We start from the raw sequence: 23,278 nt of genomic DNA, 5'->3' as shown, positions 1-23,278 counted from the left end.
AGGGCCAAATTCCTGCGATTGCATGGGATGGGGGTGCTGCACTAGAACATTTAATTTCCTATACATTTCTGTTAGGGAACAGAATTACATGTGTAATTTGTAACAGAAAATTGCCATAAAGTGTAAACATATAGTAAAGTTTCAGAAAAGGGGTGGTTGAAGGTTGGCTTTGGGAGGCCACACCAAACATCCTTGAGGGCCGCATTTTGGGACCCCTGTTTTAGAGGGAAACCCAGATATGCTGTATTTATGTATTAATTCATTTAACTTGTAAATGGGCACAAGCTGTTGTGTTCGTCTTCATACTGATTGTCTCTGCGGGGCTGTTATACAACAGACCTGCACACCATTCACAGGACAACAGCCTGAAACACCATCAAGTTGTTCATAAAATATTAATAAAATCGTTTGAGTGAAGTTAGTGAAGCACCCTTGCATGGAATTTCCTTTTGATGTATTCGTTATTAAACAATTTAGCAGACACCTTTATCCAATGCTAGTGCATATATCTCATCACAAGAAAGTTTACTGCTTTCATTATTATAATATTATAATATCATGCCTATTTTTAGATTTTTTTCCTCTCTGCTGTGCTGTCCTTTTTATTTTTTCCAGCAGGGTTTTAATGTCTGGCCGTATTTTTAAACACTCTGATTTCATTATTGCAACATGGGGGACCCCCTCGTCACTTCTAGCTCTAGCTTTCAAATATTTCTGCATAAATCAAAATGCTCACAAACAGATGGAACACAGGATCAATACAGGGCATTCACCTCTCCTGGCAATGTGGACTTAGCAAGCAAACAAACAGAACATAGAACATTAATATTGACTTACCAGAAACAGTGGCACAACATTTACCATAAGTGTTGACTGGATAATCACCTCTCCTGACAACATGGACTTTGTAGACAGGTAAACAGAACATGGACATTGACTTCTGCTCCCAACAAGGAGTTACCACAAAGTTACACAACAGTTACCCTAAGTGTTGACTAAGGATGGAGGGGGCTGAGGGAGGACAGAGTGAGGAATACCACTGGGTAGAAATGATTAACTATGAAAGCTTGTAAAGTATATTCGATGTAGGTTAAGTATCTGGAGTCAGTCTGCCTTTTCCCTCCAGTGTCCCAGAGTTTGCAGATTGTAACTGTGTTGGAATAACGATGTTACTCCTTAGTTCTCTTTCCCTTCTTCTTGTGCTCTACCCTGGTAGCTTTCTTCAGCAAGTGGAAGCAGCCACTGTTGGGAGATCTTCCTATTCCAAAATATACGTCCCAAATGGAGGATGATGGGGATCATGGACTTGGAGAGAAATGTGTCCAGATGGCTACTATGCTATATGATTCAGTCTGAGGGTAAGAATATATGTAATTCCTTATTTACATGCTGGTAAATTCATGACAGTAGAGGTAGTGTCTTCATTTAATTTAAGGTGGAACAGTTGAATTGCAATGTAAGTATTTTGTGTGTAAAGCAACAGCCTTATTCATGTTGTTATAGATTTGTATGTGAATTGTGAAAGCTGAATCACTACAATTAAACTGTATTTCTTATTACTAAACCAAGATTAACACTAAACCTTTTGATTTCTTCAGTTACAAATCAAGAAAACCTCTGCATTTGACAGTGCTGTACTTCCTTTATATATATGAAAAAGGTTAAAGTTAGAAATATTTGAAAAATAAATGTACAGATGAAACACATTCTCACTCCAGAGGTCTTCATATTCTAATCGTGCTGATTAGCTCTTGCAACATGAGCAATCTATGTATTTTGTCACAAAAGACCAATAATTTATTCAGCTTTGAAGGCTGTGGTTCCAACTCTGTTGCTTACATGAACACTTAATTGACCTAATCAGATTTTGAAACTATTCTTCAGTTTAAAAGAAGTTGTAGATTTTAAGTTATTTATACAATTACATACACAACTTGAAATCATGGGTGAAGTAAGAGCGCAGTGCCAAACTCTTTATGAAATAACAATACTTTACAAAGTCGCAAGCCTCCATACTGATAATGCAAATTAAATCATAAGAAAAAATATATAATGGGGGCCACACTAAGCAATTGCTTAGTCTGCTTATACCTATCGCCTGTGCTTTGACTAAAACTCAAGAAAATACAGTAATTGAGTGAAATTTAAACCATATTTTGTTATGGGAATCAGAAACTCCCATAAGAAAGAAGAACATTACCACAGTAACAAGGAAAACTACTTCAGTAAAATGCAGGGTGAAAGTTACAAACAGAAGAACATCCCTTTGTAAGTGGATTCAACCTTGCAGATCCTGATGTCATGTTAATGCTGCGTAATTTCAACATTACAGTGGCGTCATACAGTCATTGAATCAAATGAATTTAAAGCTGCCAGTCAATGTGTATATGTGACCTTTGTACACTCACCTAAAGGATTATTAGGAACACCATACTAATACTGTGTTTGACCCCCTTTCGCCTTCAGAACTGCCTTAGTTCTACGTGGCATTGATTCAACAAGGTGCTGAAAGCATTCTTTAGAAATGTTGGCCCATATTGATAGGATAGCATCTTGCAGTTGATGGAGATTTGTGGGATGCACATCCAGGGCACGAAGCTCCCGTTCCACCACATCCCAAAGATGCTCTATTGGGTTGAGATCTGGTGACTGTGGGGGCCAGTTTAGTACAGTAAACTCATTGTCATGTTCAAGAAACCAATTTGAAATGATTCGACCTTTGTGACATGGTGCATTATCCTGCTGGAAGTAGCCATCAGAGGATGGGTACATGGTGGTCATAAAGGGACGGACATGGTCAGAAACAATGCTCAGGTAGGCCGTGGCATTTAAACGATGCCCAATTGGCACTAAGGGGCCTAAAGTGTGCCAAGAAAACATCCCCCACACCATTACACCACCACCACCAGCCTGCACAGTGGTAACAAGGCATGATGGATCCATGTTCTCATTCTGTTTACGCCAAATTCTGACTCTACCATCTGAATGTCTCAACAGAAATCGAGACTCATCAGACCAGGCAACATTTTTCCAGTCTTCAACTGTCCAATTTTGGTGAGCTTGTGCAAATTGTAGCCTCTTTTTCCTATTTGTAGTGGAGATGAGTGGTACCCGGTGGGGTCTTCTGCTGTTGTAGCCCATCCGCCTCAAAGTTGTACGTGTTGTGGCTTCACAAATGCTTTGCTGCATACCTCGGTTGTAACGAGTGGTTATTTCAGTCAAAGTTGCTCTTCTATCAGCTTGAATCAGTCGGCCCATTCTCCTCTGACCTCTAGCATCAACAAGGCATGTTCGCCCACAGGACTGCCGCATACTGGATGTTTTTCCCTTTTCACACCATTCTTTGTAAACCCTAGAAATGGTTGTGCGTGAAAATCCCAGTAACTGAGCAGATTGTGAAATACTCAGACCGGCCCGTCTGGCACCAACAACCATGCCACGCTCAAAATTGCTTAAATCACCTTTCTTTCCCATTCAGACATTCAGTTTGGAGTTCAGGAGATTGTCTTGACCAGGACCACACCCCTAAATGCATTGAAGCAACTGCCATGTGATTGGTTGGTTAGATAATTGCATTAATGAGAAATTGAACAGGTGTTCCTAATAATCCTTTAGGTGAGTGTATATTTGTAATAGGTTGAAGGAAATCAAGGTAAAGGTGATGACACAGCGCTGAATGGCATTCGCCTGTATTGTTCCAAGCCTGGACAACCAACAGCTGTTTCTACAGTTGAGGCCCGCGCTGGATTGTAGGTTTCCTTAACATATTTATACTTTTATCTGTTTATTTACTTGTCAAATGTACACTTTTATCAAATGTAACTTACATGCAAAAGGGAACTGTGAAAATGTACCTAGTGCAACAGTAATAATTCAATTAAAAATCTCCAGAATACAGAATTTCTAAAAGCAAGATGAGTCTATTGATCTTATTTTACCAGTCAGGCTTGTTCAGTGTAACACTGGAGTTTCTCATGCTTCATCTTCCCTCAGTTTCGGAGATTGGACACAGACCCAGTGGTGTCCCGGCAGCGGTGTCCTCAAGTCCTTCCAGCTGAGAGTGGAACAGCCTCAAGGGTCTGGTGATGACACTGCGGCCAACAACATTAGGTTCTGCTGCAGCAGCAACCAAATTATTGAAGGGCAGGGTCTCGGCTGGGGAGAGTACGGCAGCTGGAGTGAGGAATGCCCACGAGGAGGGATCTGCGGCATAGAAACCAAGCAGGAGCCAAGGCAAGGTGATGGTGATGACACAACCTTGAACGATGTGCGCTTCTTCTGCTGCGCTTAGGACTGTGGATCCAGCTCTGGTCACCACTGGCCTGGTGCACTCATGGTGAGCTCTTCTTCTGTTTTGGATGTTTCTCATCAAAACTAGCTTTGAAACATGCATGCTGGGTAGCTGCTGCTGTGTATCAATGCCATTTGTCTTTGTTGAACCTCTGTACACTACACACTCAGTATTCCTGTCAGAAATATAACATACCTAAGAAATCATTCCTGCCTGATGAAAAGTACGATTACATGGAAATCTAAGCAATAATGAAGACAACATGCATTAATAATGTCAGCATTGGATCGACTTTTACATCACTCTCCTGCAAAACTAATGAACTGCTCTGTTTTGTTTCCCTTGGAAAAGAAGGGCAATTTGAGATGGCTAATACTGGAGGACAACATCTGGACATCCATTCCTGCTGTCTTGGGAATCGTTACATCCCCCTGCAAGTTTTAAATACCAGTTTAAATAAATGAAAAACAACAACAATGCTTTTGTCATTTGATTTCTTTTTAATCTGAATTTGAGAAATCCATATTAAACCTGCAGAGAATGTCTCAGTATCAGGTGGTATTGGCAGGAAATAGTTTAAAACAGCCAGCCATGCAGTAAATGCATGCTATTAACATGTTATTTTTTCCATGTGAATAATTCATAGGTTTGGTATTCTTCATGTATGAACTGTCTTTTGTGTATCTTAAAACGGCAGCTGAAGAAATTCCAGATCATAATCACAGAAACATCTGTAATTACACTTGCATCTCTTGCTGTTGTGGCATGCACTCTGACACAATAATAATCACAATTCAGGACCCAAACTAGTCTTAATTTCTGCATCATTAAAACCAGTAACTCAACTCAACTTACAAGAGTGTCCTCCTCACATCTGGTAATGCATGCGTATTTTGGCTTCTGGAGGCACGGAGCAGGTGGGCTAAAGCATGCCTTGTGCCGCACCTGGAAGCTGCACGATGTAAGGCTTAAACAAGGGCATATTGGCTTCTGGATGCACAGAGCCGGAGGGTTAAAACATGCAGTGTGTGGCCCCTAGGAGCTGAGAGAAATTGGTGCTGGTGTATTGCGGCTTACAGGCAATACAGGCTACATGAACCTGTCCTCGTTCTATTACATTGTCTTAAATACACTACATATAAATACAGAAATAAATACACAAATGTATAAATAAAGGCTCTTTCAAGACATCACATGTTTAAAATGTATTTGCCTCTCCATGGGATCAAATGAAGGCGACAAATGCAGCGCTGTATACGGAACTGAGAGAATAAGGCTAAAGCAAGTGCACAGCGGCTTCCAGAAGCTTGGAGCTAAAGCATGCCATTTGCACACCTGGAAGCTGCGAGATGTAAGGTTTAAACAAGGGCATATCAGCTTCTGGAGGCGCGGAGCAGGCCGGCTAAAGCATGCCTTGTGTGGCACCTGCAAGCTGCGAGATGTAAGGCTGAAGCAAGTGAATGCCAGTTCTAGGGGGCCAGGAAAGCATAGGATAAAGCAGCATTTCTATGCCTCTAGTGGGGATTTGCGGTAGTTGTTCCATAGATTACAATAGGGGGCTAAATTGTGAAGACTCAATGCATATGCCTTTGTTTCCGGGAGCTACAGGGGTGCCCCCCCCTCACCTCAATTGCATAACATTTCCATCTACTAGGCGCTTTGATGCATGTAGAATCGCGAGGATGGGATGGTGTTGCTCTCTGCATTCAATACAGCACCGCCTAGTGGGCAAGTGTAGAAACTTTTGTCAACATCTTCACATAGAGTAAGAAATAATGTTTCTTTTTATGAATTTTTAACGCTAAAACTAAACGCTTCCATTTTTAAGAGCGAGTGACAGGTTTTCATGAGATTTGTATTTCAACACCTACGTAAGATAACTGAAAGCACAAGTTTGTAACACACACATATATCATTAATTTCCTTTAAAGCCCGTATTTTAACACTTAAAAAAAAATCTTGCTTTAAAAAAATGTAAATTTTTATTCTGTTTGTGTATATTTGATAAAATATTACTTTTATTTTGTATTTGTGTAGTCCTAATCTTTGATTGAACAGTAGAACCTGAATTGGAAAGTGAATTTGAGTCCTACTCTTTAAAGAAATTTGGAACAACGCCTCCCCACTTTGAAAGTGGTGACGGCAGACCCTAGTAGGAGGGGTTATGTTGACCATATTTAGTATTTGTATTCGGTTTCCTCCAACAAAATGCAGCTTTTATTTACATAGTAATAATACTATTAAATGCAAACATTTCAGTGACTGGATAAATTAAGCGGAAAAACGTAGGCTATAGGCCTGCATTTTCAATGTCTGAGCACCAACACGCTAGGAAGAAGTTCACGGGTGAAAAGATTGTGCCAAAATTTAAAAAACTAACTAAATAAATAGATATAAATAAACTGATAACTAGATAAATACATAAATAAGTGATATAGAGAGGCCATAGATAGCTAAATAAATACATTTTGGTTTATTTCTAAATTATAAATTAATTAATATATTTATATTTTAATTAATTTACTTATTTTGTATAATATTTATGTATCTATTAATTTATTTTTAAAATTATCCTAGATATAATTCAGTTCTGAACTCAGGTTTGTTGCACCCCACCACTTTGTTTATTTTACATAGCCTTGACATTTTAGACAAGCGTGTGAGAAAAGGCATGATGTTCATACAGAATCTATTATTCATTATTCATTTCTGCCTCATAACACTTTTTTCTTTTTATAGGTGTCTGTACACCTGTACCAACAAATACAAAATTATCTAATTTTGGCTTGTTTAAAGTCAGTTACCTCCACCTATTTTCATGACTATAATAATAAGTGCTGACCATCCCTATGCTGGGCAAATTAATTTTAATTGTGCTAACTGAGCAATGAATCAAAAACAAAAATATATTAATTAAAACTAGAAGTACACTCATCACTCAGCAAGTTCTATATATCCTCCTCGTTATGTGATGACATGTCAAGGTTGATCAATGATAAATACTTATTAGCAATTATTGTGAGCTCCAGTCTACAATTATTTGTATTATGTGAAAAATAGATTTGTTTTTAATAAAAAATATTGTAAACAATCTCAGAAATTATGTTGTTTTTCAGCTAGTCCATTTACACTCAAATCTCATGTGTTCAGCGAAGCACCTGTTTCTCCCTGAAAACCTTTCTCAGGCTTGGTAATTATTAATGTTGATTAGATTAACCTTGATATGTTATGGACGTTAAACAAAAATGTTTTTTTTATGATACTGGGAAATGTTGCGGGGGTATAAAGAGGAAACAGACTTAATAACCTTGCCCCAGTGTATCAGACTGAGCCCAGTATAATTTAGTTGGAATGGCTTTGCTACTCCTCAGTTCCTTGTCCCTCCTTTTTGTACTCTCTCCAGTATCTTGTAACCTGGAAGAGACCAGCTTTGTGCAAAGAGCGGGGACAATTTTTGCAGAGAGAGCATACTACTCCACTATAAACGTCACCAACGGAGGACAGTTTGGAGCATGGACTTGGCGAGAAATGTGTCCAGAGGGCTTCTATGCAATAGGATTCAGTCTGAGGGTAAGAAGTCCCCAGTTGTAGTTCTCTCTCTTTTTTTTTTTTATTCTTCATTGAGTGCAATTCACAACATCATGAATGAAAGGAGAAACAAATGTTCTTTGAAGAAAAAATAAGAACAATAACAGTAACAAGGTATGGCCGATCTCTAATTTCAAATAGGAATTTTAAAGTAGAACACATACTGCAAATTAATTGCCTTTTCCTCAGTGTAGAGGGTGCTGAATGTTACACTTTCAGAAACCTGATTAAACGTCACAGATCCCACAGATTTTAATTTGCTTTGACAGTGATTTTAAAAAGTATTTTAAAAAGCTAATAAAATTATAAAAAACTATTCAAAGCACAGTAAATGTGGGCATATGTGTCACTGTGATTTTTTGTTTCAAAGGTAGAGGAAAATCAGCTAGGCTTGGATGACACTGCTCTCAATGGGATTCGCCTGTTCTGCTCTAAGCCCTCGGACAGAAGTGTACTTTATACCACTGAGTCAAACATTGGATTGTAAGTATGTTTATTTGTCTGACACTTTTGTCAAAGGAGACTTACGTTCAAAAAGGCACTGTGAATAGTTGTTAACAGAAAATGTAGCATATCAGTTTTATATATTAAAAAAGTAGCATAATAAATGATAGAATTCTGAAAAAGCAATGTAATTAAGTCTATTTTAAGTCAGGCTCTTTCAGTGTAACCCTCAAGTCTTTAATTTGTTTACCCTGAGATTCGGAGAGTGGACACAGACCTTGTGGTGTCCCAATGGTGTCCTCAAGTCCTTCCAGCTGAGAGTGGAGCCCCATAAAGGGCATTTTGGTGACGACACTTCGGCCAACAACATCAAGTTTCGCTGCAGCAGCAACCCAGTCATTGAAGGGCTGGGTCTCACCTGGGGAGACTACGGCAACTGGAGTGATGAATGCCCACAAGGAGGGATCTGTGGGATCGAAACCAAGCAGGAGCCGTACCAAGTAGGACTGGATGACAGCGCCCTGAATGACGTGCGCTTCTTCTGCTGCTCCTAGATTCATGCAGCTATCTCTTGCCACCACCAGCAAATCCATGGTGAGACCTTCTTCTGTTTCAGATCATTCTCATACAATCTGGCTTTTGCCTCACTAGTGTTGCATGGCTGTGGTTGTGTGTACCTGCCTTTCATATCAGTTTTTCGCCTGCACAATAAACATACAAAAAACAGGTGGTTTCTCAGTATGTCCCACAACATTAAAAACAAATCTTGAACAAAAAGCTGTCAGGATACATGCATGAAACCAGCTAAGTTCCACAAACAAATGCTTTATTGTTTATAGTGTTGTAGTTGTAAAGGAAGACTGCAGGTTATTTTTAGGAATAATGCCGACACTAGATTTAGAGGTGAAAGGTCAAATAACAGGAAAATCAAAGCAAAAAGTTAAAAGCATCTGCAGTTCTGAGATATTTTTAGAGGACAGGCAGTAAAAAAACAACAGCAACGGGTCAACTTTTACATCACTGTCTGGCTAAACAAACAAAACTCACTGTTTTGTTTGTGTAGGAAAGGAAGAGCAGTGTGCTTTAACTTCAACTAACGGTGGCCAACCAAGGAAGACAATATCCGGATTTTCACTCCCTGCTGTCTTTGGAATCTTTACATTGACTCCAAAGTGTTACAAAACAAATATATATATATATATATATATATATATATATATACAAATAAAACTCAAAAATGAAGTGCATAGCTACAATTGTTACTAAAATGTTTGGTTTCTTAACACCTAAAAAGGTATATACAACTAGAGTTTATGATGCTATGAATGCTGTTTGTGAAATCTGCTATTTTTGTCTTTACTGGATTCTGTTTTTCAGTCCGGTTATTTTATTTAATTTTATTTTCTCATCACATCAGCAGCACACAGTCAAACTACTACCTTAAGCAAAGCAGAACAACACATGTTCACCTGTCTTCCATCATCGAATCACAAGTTCAGCTGGAATTATGTCCTCCAGGACTTTAAAGACACCTGTGTTGAACCCCAGTGAATATCCTCCCACTCTCCCCTAATGAGAATACCATGTGACCTTTTAATGGTTGGGCTTTTTTTGAGTCATCAAGGGCATTCTATTCCCATGCTGCCATTGTCCTAAAAGCCTTGGAGGCTTCGCTGATCTCAAAATCAATTATTCATTTCTTTATGGTTTTGTCTTATAAACTATGTTGCCTTCTAGGTCTAAACTAAGGAATCTGTTGTATGCTAGTCAGCTACCCTCCCTGCCATTGTGTTTATCACTCATCTGAGTAGGGGTCCATTGATCAGCAAAGAGAGCCACTAATGTAAGTCAGTGACAAATAAAACCTATGCATATTGTGCCGGGAGAGGACACAGTTGCACTGTGCAAAAGCCGCACCACGATAACTTTCTATTTTTTTGCTTCAGTCAGCCAGAAGGTCTCTGCCTTTGCACAATCCCGTTAACGCCAGCACAACTCACTTTGACGATGAATATGTTATAGTGAGATAGAATACTGCTGACAGTCACACCACACCGGCTGTATGCACTCCCGTGATCCTGTTGCAAGGAACTGCTGACAGGCCTGTAGCCTTGCAGGGCTTCCTAAGCTGAGCTCTGAGCCAAATGATTAAACAGGAACAAGGTGCAACAGATGAAAGATATCACACACAATATATTTCTCTCTATATATAGCTAACCTCATCCATATGACACCACTGCCATAAACATCATCAGCTGTGGTAATTGTGCACAGCAGCATTCTATGCATTTCTGTTGCAACAGGAAACCTCATTGCTAAGCCTCCTCTCTCCTCTGAATATCAATTGGTCAGGTGGAAAGATAGGAGGTTTCTCAATGATTCACCTAATTAAAGAGATTGTGTATCTTCACTGCCATGTAAAGTGGTCTCCATAAGTGTGAGGATAGTTTGATGTATGATTTAAATCCTTGCATTTGTCTTAACTGTAAAAGGAAATTAGTATTCATTACTTCTACAAAAAAAGTACAGGTAAACAAAATTGACCTCATACTTTACTGCTAGTGCACTACAACCATATATTCACTCACTCAGAATATTACTATGGAAGCTGAATTTATCATATCATACCAAAGCGTATTTCTTTTAGAGATTTTGATAAACATAGTTTAGGTTTCAGTAGAAATCAAAAACAATGACTATTCCAATCATTTATAAATCAGATGCATGATTTTATTTCTTGTTCAATGGCCAGCATTTAATATAAAGTATATATACAACCAGGCCATGCTTTAGCATCGGATATATAGACAGTCCTTTGATTCCACTGCACTCATTTGACTAAGGAGGTGCAATGAGCATGAAAGAGGACACTGTAGGGAGAGATGAGGGTGCCTTTGTTCCTGACTGTCAACCTTCATTCAGGACAATCAGCTGCTCGAAAAGCCACTGCTGCTGGGGGGCGGCACTGCACGCCCTCAGAAACAGGCCCCTCCCACCCTCACTGTCCACTGCTTCCATGCACTTGCCAGACGCCACGTGCACTATCTCTCCGCTGTGCTGCAATGACAAAACAACACCAAATTAAGTCAATGTCCCACATGAACAGGGCAGCTGTGGCATAGATTTATTAATTATTTCATTTATTTCAACCTGGTCAAACAAATAGAAAGTTACAGCTGTGTGAATTGATATTCAAAAGCATTTAGTCAGCTTTCTTTGTAGTAAAATAATTTCCTGAACAACCATTTTAAGAACAAACACACCAGCAGATGGCAATGGAGACTAGACAATATGAATAGGCTGAATGAAGGCAACAATAACTACAGCTTTATGACTCAGGTGACCGTAAGTTGTGTTTGCCAAATTTGATCCTGGTGATTATCATTATTTAATTTCTCGTCAGCTTACATTTACCACTCTCCACTGCTGCCTGAGGTGGGTGTGCTGTTTCAGGGAGCAAGCGGCCACAGTGACCCGCTCCTGTCTCACATCCAAGCACAGCTGCCCCGCCGAGCCACATCGGATCTCCCTCAGCGTGTTGTACTCGCAGTGCTGCAGGGGAACACCAGGGAGAGCGCTACAATCTTTAACCCTCCACACGCCATCTGTGCGGCTCATCAAAATCAACTCAGATACTAACCATTTGCATAAACAAGTTGCATTCCCAGATTATTTATAATATACTATCTGAGTGGCAATTAAGTCTTTAAAACCTGATAGTAAATGGCCTTGACACAAAACTAGTTGTTCTCACGTTTAATGCCATTTTAAAGAAATAATTGAGAGTTAATAGCTTTGCTTTTAAATGCAGTTGTGCATCTTAAGCCAAAATGACACAGATCACATTCAAAGCTATAATTACACTTGTATTTGCAACAATTGGTAAACATTAATGAAAAACATGTCACAGGACATAATATAGAGAAGAAATATCTTGCACTAGAGGTTTTCTAATCAAACTTTATCATCATCTTTATACTGCAGGCTACTAAATGGAATTGCATAGTTACAATTGTTACATATTAGTCAATATCACTGAACGTAGATTAATGAGTGATGGTAGCTTAGGGTACCTGATTTCCATTTCCACTGCAGGGTGAAATGTCCATGGGCTGTTCCATCGTACTCCACCCATTCTTGTGATCTGCACAATAGCCAGTGCCAACATTGTACAGCTTTAAACATACAGGTGTTCAAAAATAGATTAATATGGCACTCCAAACATGTGATCTTGCATGATACACATCAAACTGGGATTTGTACTTTGAGTAATACATTGCCTGTGAGTGGACTATTCATTCTAGAGGGGTTGCCTTAAGGGCCACATTTATTTATATTGAAAAATGAAAAATACGCAAGTCACAACACAAAACCTTAAGTTGCGTAACCGAAATACACTGGTTCATTCCACATGTTCCACTGGTTGTAAAATTCTGAATTCAGTGCAATAGTAAATATATATTGCCATGCATGAAATGTCCATAACTTATTTTATTATTTGGCTTTATTTTACTTGATGTGCATCAATCATTTCAAACTACCATGGGGAACTGAGTCTTGCCTCTCCTGAGTGGCCAGGTGTATCCTGTGGTATGTAGAGCTCTGGGTGGACGTCAGACAGAAACCAATGAAAGTTCTTGCATCCAAGCCGCTTCCGCAGCTGCAGTCTTTCCGTACAATTTGCATTCTCTGCCTAGTGAGCACAGCGAATAAAATAAATAACACATACATGACAAAACTAACACATGCAAGAAAAATAGATGTTCCATCCCTCACCTTGCTTATAAAGTAGGCCACTGTGTCTCGCTTGTAAAAAATCCTCTTGTAAGAGTCTAGCCAGGTCTCAGCCACACGAATCTTGTTTCTCTCCACCATGTCATCATCAGGAAAAGAGTAGGGGATGTGACTGCGGTACAGGTGTCCAACTCTGGAACAAGGATGGACCTCCATGGAACCCCCACAGAGCCACACCTATAAGACAGGGTATGGAGTAATACAGACACAGGTACAGCTGGGCTCTGTGTGAACATGAAGTCAATCTGTATCCCAAAAAGCTGCACTTCATTCTCCTGATTCCCTTCATGCTCCTGCATACCATTTCCACTCTCTTTCTCACATACATCAACCTGACAAACCACATTCAGGAAGAATCTTCCACCATGTTGAGTTTGTCACCCTGTGTTAATGGAAACACAAACTACTGCATGCACAAACCTCCTTTAGGGACCACTGAGTCAACATCCAAAAACATTTATGCGTGACTCCTCACATGATAAATACTTTACGCCAAAGGAAAGGTGACACAGACAACGGTCATTTACCCTGATGGACAGCTCCACATTCTCCAATCCCCATAAGGTCATGCCGGGGTCGTAGGCTCCAATCCTCTGAAAATAGTGACGCTCGATAGCCAGGACTCCACCCGGCAAAGCAGGGCTCCTGCACAGAGCACAACCATTACAGCACATGCAAGACCAGTTCACAGGTGATGGTACTGGATGCCCAAGGCCTTCGATAGTCACTACAAGAACAGGGAGGTCTCTGTTGAGTAATATCCTTCAATGGCTCATTTTGCAAAGCTAGTAAATTAAGTAGAGTCCTTGAGTAGAATTGGCTGTTTGAATTCAGTTTACTTACATTTTGCGGTTGTCCTAGATCTCACATATTCAAAGAGCCCAGCACCTTGTTCATCCCCCAACAGTAGGTATATACACCAATCAGCCATAACATTATGACCACCTGCCTAATATTGTGTAGGTCCCCCTTTTACTGCCAAAACAGCCCTGACCCGTCGAGGCATGGACTCCACTAGACCTCTGAAGGTGTGCTGTGGTATCTGGCACCAAGACGTTAGCAGCAGATCCTTTACGTCCTGTATGTTGCGAGGTGGGGCCTCCATGGATCGGACTTGTTTGTCCAGCACATCCCACAGATGCTCAATTGGATTGAGATCTGGGGAATTTGGAGGCCAAGTCAACACCTTGAACTCGTGATTCATCAGACCAGGCCACCTTCTTCCATTGCTCCGTGGTCCCGTTCTGATGCTCACATGCCCATTGTAGGCGCTTTCGGCAGTGGACAGGGGTCAGCATGGGCACCCTGACTGGTCTGCAGCTACGCAGCCCCATACGCAACAAACTGCGACGCACTGTGTGTTCTGACACCTTTCTATCAGAACCAGCATTCATTTTTTCAGCAATTTGAGCTACAGTAGCTCGTCTGTTGGATCGGACCACACGGGCCAGCCTTCGCTCCCCATGTGCATCAGTGAGCCTTGGCCGCCCATGATCCTGTCGCCGGTTCACCGCTTTTCCTTCCTTGGAGAACTTTTGATAGGTACTGACCACTGCAGACCAGGAACACCCGGCAAGAGCTGCAGTTTTGGAGATGCTCTGACCCAGTCGTCTAGCCATCACAATTTGGCCCTTGTCAAAGTCGCTCAGATCCTTACGCTTGCCCATTTTTCCTGCTTCTAACACATCAAGTTTGAGGACAAACTGTTCACTTGCTGCCTAATATATCCCACCCACTGACAGGTGCCATGATAACGAGATTATTAGTGTTATTCACTCCACCTGTCAGTGGTCATAATGTTATGGCTGATCGGTGTGTGTGTATATATATATATATATATATATATATATACATATACATATAGATGTAGTCCATTCTTATTTGCTTTATATACTGTGAGTCCACATAATCAGAAGACAATGGTAAGAAACACACAATCAAACGTTGCTGTGTGCATCTTTTTACTGCATGCTGAAAATGATGGTATCAGAAGAGAGGGTTGGTTCAAGCAACTGTAATTATGTCAGGACTCTGAAGGAAGATAACAGGAAAAGTGGGATCATCTTAATTTGAAGTAATTAAGCTAATTAATTGGTTAGCAGATAATCCATTAAAACTTTTTGCACACAGAAAGGAATTATTTATTTATTATTAAATAAAGGTTTTTTTAAGATGGTTTTAGGGTGGTGTTTATGGATTTGGTCATTGTGGTTAGCTGCTGAAGGAAAACATGATACTTTAATAATGATAATGATTATTAACCTGTTCTCCATTACCACTTTGATTCACTACTGGCACCGTTTGATTTGTCTTAAAACAAAATAATGAAATTGCAGACTATCTTCTACAGGAAGATGCCACAACTACAGTGCAACAATGAGAAGCTTTAGCACTGTTTTCCTGTTTCTTGGCTTCTGCATTTAGTGTCACAGTTGTACCTGACAGGGTGGATAGGGGATTCATGTTTCTTCTGCTGGTATTTGGGCACAGGCTCCCAGTGGAAATCCAGCTTCCAGTCAAACACACCCCTCTGTGGATGTGGGGAGCCATGATACTGAAATGTGTTCCAGTTGATGCTGTCGATCACTGGGGACAGGACCCGACTTCTGTGAGAGAAAACATGGGAGAGTATCAGCGGATTTCCATTCAGTCCAGGGCATTACACTCCTGGGGACTTCAATCTGGGAGCTGAGACAGGACAGAGGAAGAATGAGATGTGAAGATTTATAGGATCATTTCTCCACCATAGACTGGTGTGTGTGCTACTTAAATTGTATGCAAAACCTTGGGAAATATATGACTTCAAGATGAGAAGATGCCCAGCTGCATTTAACCTAATTTATCTAACTTCATTCTCCTGATTCCCTAAAAAAGTCCCTAATAAAATTATTAGTATTAAATTACTTTAACTAATATATAGTGGCCTATTTCTTTATTTTTCAAGGTAGACTAGTTCATGTTTTGACATACAAAAATGTGACATATGTAAACAAATCCAAAAAATTATGCACTGTATATATGTTTTTGCTAGTTATATGTTTAATGAATAATTTACTTTCTTTACATTACTTATGCGTAGTCTTGATTGGCAAACAAAAAGCAACTGATTCCTACAAATCCCACTTGACTCTGCTTTCATCTGTAGCAAACTTAGGGCAAGAGGGATTGATTTTTTAGCAACTAATGTTTTTCACATAAGTCCCTACAGCAGATTTACTGTTGTTGCTATAGTTACTTTTCCTTTTTTGACAACTCTTGGACACAGATGTTGAAAAGCTGGGGAAACACGGGCCGTGTGAATATTGGATACAGTTTAGGCCTCTCACATGTGGAAAGCCCGATTCAACAGAGGCCAGATGAAAAGACCATCTGAGTTTCTATAAATAGAAGCTACCATGGCAACCAAAAATAATGCCACAAGCTAAAAAAAACACAATATTGTACATTCTGTAATATTCATTGTTTTCATGTTCTTTTGCCAATTCCCAGTTATACGTTTTTTGTTTTTAAATAAAACTCCCACACAGATGCTAAATTAAGCTACAGTTGTTTAGGATTCCAAAAACACTTGTTTTACTTCTAAAACCATTCTACAATGGAATTAGTATATTTATATACTTATATTATAAATACTTATATTATAAGTAAAATTGTATCATGAGAGGTGGACCAGTAGGTAAGTAATTATCCAGCTGATAGTGATTGAACATGAAAAGGATTTGCTCAAATACATAGAGCAGGACTCAAGATTATGGCATTTCAAGAGATTAACTACATATACGCACCAGGCATCCTGGATGTAACACTCCGAGTCCCAGGCAGGGCACGTCTGCTCATTAGTGTCCGTGCACAGCGTAATTGACTGTGGCACGTTTTCAAAAGCCTACTGAGAAGCATTAAATCCCATGGCCGCAGAAATTAGGCAATGTCTGAGATTTTTCATCCTCATTTACAGTACAATGTTAATAATGTCATTATTGTACTGTGATGCGTGCTACCCTACTGTTTTCCTTTGCTATAACAGCATATACTAGACATATAAAAGATTAACAAAGTAATGCCTTAAAGTCTGCCTTCATACCTAGTCATATATCACTGTGGAAAAATGCTAGGTGGTAAAACAATCAAATATTTCTGTTGACATCGTGCATCTCAGTTTGTTTGTGAAAGCTGAACTTGTTATTCATAAGCAGCTCTATTTGCAAAGATTAAAACTTTTAGGAGAATTGTTTCTCCTGTTCAATATGGATTTGAAATAGAGGTTTCTGAATTGTTTCTAGATTTATTGGACACCATTCCCAAATGCATAGAATGGGCACTGCTGGGGAAAGTGACCATGAGTGTTACTGAGGGGTAATTTCTCCTATTCCCCATTTTCAAGGGGCTGAATTACAGTATTTAAGGCTATTCAAAGCTCTTGCAAAATTTGTACTTGTTGTTCCTCTATAAGAAACAAATTTGGCTTATTTCTTTGAGCACATCCATTTAAATATCTGTTATCTGTCTCTCATCATTACATTTGAAATAGCCCCCATCAACTACAGCTTCCGCAACCGACTATCACCATTTCAACCTGATCTCGGTGGATAGATGTCTTTCTTCTCCAATATAACTCTTCTTCTTTGGACTCCTTACTGGGAAACTATCTCTGCTCACATCCTATTTAAGATTCTTGTCCTTGCCTTTCACTTGCTCCAATTCCAGTCCCTTCACTCTTATGTTCTGCTGGCTTCTGGGCACAATGCAAACATATCAAGTATGTTAAGTTCCATTAAACATCTCCATTCCACTTTGAAAACATTTTTGATCAGACACAAACTATTTACTTCATGGACAAGGAGAGCATGTTCTTTTGAATCTAATTGAATCTAAAAGCGGGCCCCTCAGCAGTAACCCATGAGATTTACCCTGAGAGAGACTTGCAGGTTTTACCCAGAGAGATGCAGCTGAATCAAAATTCAGACACTCAAAAAAATAAAATAATAATCCCTTCAATTACAGGTCCCACACTGTGAAATTTCAATTCCAACAAAAGTGTTTAAGATTAAATGAGTGCCCGGCGCTGCTTCTCGCAACCCTGTCTGGGGTAGACAGACTGGAAATCACAAGATGACAGCGTATTACTGCGGTCTGATTAACTCAGAAAGATGCCAATTTTAGGGAAAACATACCTTTCCACTTTCTTTTTCTTTTTTTATTGCAGGTTTTAGCAGCATACTACCAAAAACTGTAAGTCACTATGGTTAAGGGCGCCTGCCATTAAATAAAGAAATAATAATAATTAAAAAATCAATAGAAAAGAAGAAAATGAATAAGAAGAAGAAGAAAGAAAGCAAACACATGTTTAAACCAAAACTCATTTCAGAAATAAGTAATTCATGCGTGGACTGACACTTTTGTGCTACTGCCTATCTATCTCACTTCTTAACCCCTAATTCTTGTAACTCATCCCTCTACAGCCCCTGTCACACTTCTCCTTACGCACCGTGACTCCATTACACAGGAGTCCTGCATTTCCCTCTCTCTGTCACAAAGTTCGGTTCACAGCTGTCAGGTGAAACTCACACAAGGGGACTTCACAAGCAGCACTATACCCACTGGTGGATGCTGGAGTGTCCCTGCATTTCATTTGGAGGTCTTTGTGGGATACTGCTTGTCAAGAAAACATAAAGGGCAGTGAAAGTGAAGTGGAAAGATGTTGAAAGAGCTGGGCTGAGACCACCCGGGTTTCTATTTTGGGGAGCTGCTCAATCCTCACAGATCCTTTGGATAATAGCTTGTGTGACTAGACATACACCTATTTTGCATGAGTAAGCCCAAATACAGTCCATTTCATTTAAGCTGAATGTGCAAGATTTAAATTTAGGTGTGGTGAGAAAATATGAATTACCTTGGTACATCACTCCGATCACTCCTCATGGGTCTACTAGAGCCATGTAGGAAATAAAAGAAATAAAACAGGAGTATGTACACAACCTATCTTTAGGCAAAAAGTATAAAATGAGTAAGCAAGATCTTTCAGGAGGTTAACTGGATAAAACTGGAGGGGGGGAGAAATGAAAGAGAGCACAAAAAGAATACACTCCCACAGAGTCCTGATGAGTATCGAATATAAAGAGGACTGACGGTCTCACCTGTCTCCTGCTATTCTATCCAGCAGTGGCTCCAGCCAGCCTGGGTGACACTCACAGTGAGAGTCCATGAACACGATCACATCCCCGGAGGCCCGTGCCGCCCCCAGCCCCCGGCCTCCAATAACCCCCAAGCGCTTGTTGCTCCTGATCAGCTTCACGGCCTCAAGCTGGGCCACGTACTCACTGAGAGCTGTCTTCAGATGGCCTGTGGAGAACAGCAGACGTTAAGAGGCTTGGACCTGAGGAGTGACAAAGCAGCCCTTGTCCACTTTATTCTCTTACTCCTTAGACCGAGTGAAGATCAACCAACAGATAAAATGGAAGTAGCTCCTTATAATAAGGGCACTGTGTCTTATGCGACATGCACTGTGTCTAAATTTTCCTATTAAACTGAAGCATCATCAGTTGGTTAACCCTGCCTTCTGCCAAGTGCAGAGTGTAACCGACTGTGTACCTTGTTACCCACTGTGACAACGACCCACCTTGTTGACTGAGGTCATCCACCAGTATGATTTCCTTCAGCAGCTCCCTAGACACGGTGTCCAGGACACTGTGCACTGTCCTCAGCAGTGTGGACCAGGCCTCGTTGTGGAAGCAGATGATTACACTGGCTGTTGGCAAGTGTGTGCTGTACTGCTGTGTGAGACACCTGGAATACAAGGGTTTACATGACACAGGTTTGGGAATTGAAAGTGTTCAGGATATAAGAAGATTGAATATATATTCCTGAATGTAAACACAACAGTCCTGAAAAGACCTGCCCCCCTCCCTTAGTCCCTCATCCCTGAGGGAAGACAGTCTTAGTCCTGTTCTGGAATGGTCTCTGGAGGGACAGGCCAAAGAAATGACCCTCTGCACCCGGGATAACGGAGGGGGTGAAAAAGGAGGCATGGTTAACTTTGCGCCCATATCAGGTGGCTGTACTCACCCCCCGGCCCTGTTAATGTCGTTATGCAGTCCCCCCAGGATCAGGCCCTCTCAACCCTGAAGTGGGCAGAGCTCTCCTTCTGCCCGTCTCTGGCTGGTAGAGCGCCTTGGTATTTGGAAAAGACCCAGCTGTACCCTCTCATCTTCCCCATTAATCTTAAATCATATGACTTAATTGATTTGGTGATATGGAGGAGGTTTCATTAGGGAAAAAACATTTCCATTGTATGAGAAATAATAATAATAATAATAATAATAATAATAATAATAATAATAATAATAATAATTACATGTATTTCTAGTAACTTACATACTATCATGAACGTGAACATGCCTGCTATTATATTAAAGCAACCTAATTTTTTGAACATACTATATATATATATATATATATATATTGCTGGTTAGATACAAAAATACAAAAATCAAAGCGTGTCTGAGAATTCGGTGGAAGTTCTTGGTTGAACAGAAGGTCGGGTTTACTTACAAAGGATGACGCACCTCGGACAGCCGTCTGTGTAGAGAGATCTTCTCGCTGACAACTTCATTAAACCCATGTCTCTTCAGTCCCGACTCCTCCAGGTCCCTCTCGGACCCGTGCAGAGAGAGGTGCACAGGTTTGCCCAGATCCCCGTGAGTGGACTGCGACATGCCTGTCTCTTTTCTGCCTCCAGCCCTCAGCACCCTGTACCTCCCCTGCTTCGGATGATCTGCTTGACTTCTCAGTTTCGATGTGACTATGATCAGCTGGTCTTCCTTCAGCGATCCCAGGGAGGACAGTCCATCAAGGTCCAGAACATCGTCCACGGCGCAGGGACGCTCTTCGGGCTGGTGTCGCGGAACAAGAAGCGGCTTCTTGGAAAGTTCACCGAAAAGAGGGTCGAGAAAAGTCACCATCATCGCCAGGAACCCCAACACCAACCATAAGAAGACAAACTGCAGCCTACACAATCTGTACCTGCACCTCAATCTCATGTTGCAAGCAGAAGAGACAGATTTATATCTAGCCACCCATCCAGCTGCGCACCAGCTGATTGCTACAGAGCATGCCATACTCCAAAAACAAAACACAAACACCCCCAAAACACATTGGTATTTAAACTGCATTTTATAATTGCGAGTTTAACCATGAACATCCACATGTGAAATATGAGTACTCCAATTTTAACCCTCCATGTTCCTTTTCTTCAAGGGAATTTATATTGTATTTTCTTTTTTGCGACTACTTTTTCTTGTTATTGATTTCATACTATTAAGATTTTATTATTATTATTATTATTATTATTATTATTATTATTATTATTATTATTAAAAACAAAAACAAAAACAAAAAAACATAACAAACAGGACAGATTTTTTATGCATCATTTTCTAGGTCAACTAATCCTGTTCAGTATGAACTCTGAGGTCTAATCTGATCAGCAGATGGAAACTCCTGTCTCTTATTTTTCTCCTACAACTTGTCTCTCTCAGGCAAGATGTACTTTACTTGACAAACAGACAGTTTTCGGTGACCTTCGGGGTCCTAGTGCTCGCATTTTAAGGAAGCATGTGCATGCAGCAACGTCAAGTTCAAATGATCATTCAAATGATGTTCATATCTGATGTTGGAATGTCCATTAAGAATGTGGGGCTGGAAATTTAACAAATAACTGAACTTACACTTCTAATTGTGATTTGTAAAAATTAAAATTCAAGTGTGTGTGTACATGAAATTTAAACATGTAAATGTATATTTGTATATATGTACAAGCACATTATATAATGTTTAAAAACAAATTATTATTATTATTAATTTGGAATGGTAAAATACAGACACATTCTTTGCAAAATGTGAACAATACAAAAGTAAATTTTAGTAGCTGGCATGCTACCCACAAGCAGTTGAACCTGGGTTGCGTCTTGCTAGGCAGAGGTGGATGAGCTGATGGAAAGCTTTGTTTATTGCCAATTAGCTGGACTTTCCATTTGAAAAGGATGAGCTTTTTTATTACTATTATTTTATTTAAAAACTTTCTAGCATTCTGTTCCCAAAGTCTGTGCCAGCAATGCCTGGATTATGACACTTTATAAGGTACACAAGCTCACAGTCATGTGTACTGATGAGCTGGCATACAAAGAGATCTTATGACTGTTTTTTAGTAGCAGTGCCAGCCTTCTTGATTTCTATAGTTTAAATTATTTCTTGGCAGACATTTTTTTCTTCTTCCTGGCTTCATACTAAATTATTCATGTACGACTGTCTCTTTAACAAGGTTTTTATCATCTTTTGCTGTGTACTGCTACACCTACTCTACTAAGTATTATTATTAATATTAGTAGTAGTTGTAGTAGTCATAGTAGTAGTATTACTGGCCACTGTGTACTCAGACCCATGGTTTATGTAAGGTGACCCATGGATAATGGCATTTCAGTGTCTTCAAATTAACCTAGCAGCTGCACTGTGCTGCCCAGCAATGGCCCAATTGACCTTCCTCCCATTTGGATCACTGGTTTGGCAAAATACAGTCAGTGGGTTAGAATCGCCAAAGAGAATCTATGCTTTTTATCTCGAAGGTAAAGACGTATTGTTTTGCAGAGTGAAAAACACCTGTTTCCCACATGTACATATGTCTTCACAGTCCAGCCACACATTCTCCCATTTTATTGCCTGTCTGGTTGTAACTCATCAATCACTCAAGATACAGCTGCGGATCTCACAATGCAAGAATTCCCTTTGCTATGTCTGGAGTTCACAATTGCAACTGTTTTCGTGTGCTGTATTTCTTATACGTGACACTGTTTGTACGTTTCTGTGTGAAATTAGTTATAGACTTAAGAGGGAGGAGAGGTGAACGTTTTAACGGTGTTTGTGGAATTTTTCATACGCCTACCATTTCTTTTTAATGTCTTGGATAGTTATTTGTCCAGTACTGACGCTATGTTAAATATGCAGTTTCTCGGGTCCTGTTTGGTTAGTCCAAAAACATAGCAGTCAAGTTTGTCAATACATCCAGATTTTTTTGTTTATTAGATTGTTTTTGTTTGTTTTGTTTTGTTGTTAAGTAAAACAGCAGCTTCATCTTTTGTTTCATGAAAATTCCTTGCAATGGTTTCTTCT

The 23,278-nt window shown here is 39.9% G+C and overlaps 3 protein-coding genes across 4 annotated transcripts; 2 read left to right on the top strand and 1 right to left on the bottom strand.

Moving 5' to 3' along the window:
- Positions 1 to 1,028: 1,028 nt before the first annotated feature.
- vmo1b (vitelline membrane outer layer 1 homolog b) lies at positions 1,029 to 4,768 on the top strand. The gene is given in 4 exon segments (XM_066715684.1): positions 1,029 to 1,358; positions 3,637 to 3,749; positions 3,994 to 4,336; positions 4,643 to 4,768. Coding segments are annotated over 3 exon segments (603 nt in total). The 5' UTR covers positions 1,029 to 1,166; the 3' UTR covers positions 4,292 to 4,336; positions 4,643 to 4,768.
- Positions 4,769 to 6,932: 2,164 nt separating this feature from the next.
- Positions 6,933 to 9,077, top strand: LOC136760334 (vitelline membrane outer layer protein 1-like). The gene is made up of 3 exons (XM_066715683.1): positions 6,933 to 7,861; positions 8,250 to 8,362; positions 8,580 to 9,077. Exons 1-3 carry the CDS (start codon positions 7,643 to 7,645, stop codon positions 8,875 to 8,877), a joined length of 630 nt encoding a protein of 209 aa, XP_066571780.1. The 5' UTR covers positions 6,933 to 7,642; the 3' UTR covers positions 8,878 to 9,077.
- Positions 9,078 to 11,040: 1,963 nt separating this feature from the next.
- LOC136760332 (polypeptide N-acetylgalactosaminyltransferase 15-like) lies at positions 11,041 to 21,253 on the bottom strand. 2 transcript variants are annotated; one of them, XM_066715681.1, is made up of 9 exons: positions 20,666 to 21,253; positions 19,734 to 19,900; positions 19,252 to 19,456; positions 15,556 to 15,723; positions 13,645 to 13,762; positions 13,100 to 13,294; positions 12,397 to 12,498; positions 11,732 to 11,875; positions 11,041 to 11,380 (listed from the first exon to the last, which is right to left on the bottom strand). In XM_066715681.1, exons 1-9 carry the CDS (start codon positions 21,229 to 21,231, stop codon positions 11,231 to 11,233), a joined length of 1,815 nt encoding a protein of 604 aa, XP_066571778.1. In that variant the 5' UTR covers positions 21,232 to 21,253; the 3' UTR covers positions 11,041 to 11,230. The 2 variants fall into 2 exon arrangements, with proteins under 2 accessions (XP_066571778.1, XP_066571779.1); XM_066715682.1 differs by lacking the exons at positions 11,041 to 11,380; positions 11,732 to 11,875; positions 12,397 to 12,498 and adding an exon at positions 12,730 to 13,016.
- Between the last annotated feature and the right edge of the window lie 2,025 nt (positions 21,254 to 23,278).

The sequence above is a fragment of the Amia ocellicauda genome, chromosome 10 (assembly GCF_036373705.1).
Source record: "Amia ocellicauda isolate fAmiCal2 chromosome 10, fAmiCal2.hap1, whole genome shotgun sequence".
NCBI classification, from domain to species: domain Eukaryota; kingdom Metazoa; phylum Chordata; class Actinopteri; order Amiiformes; family Amiidae; genus Amia; species Amia ocellicauda.
Note: the sequence above shows the minus strand (reverse complement) of the source record. Positions and strands in the feature narration are given on the sequence as shown.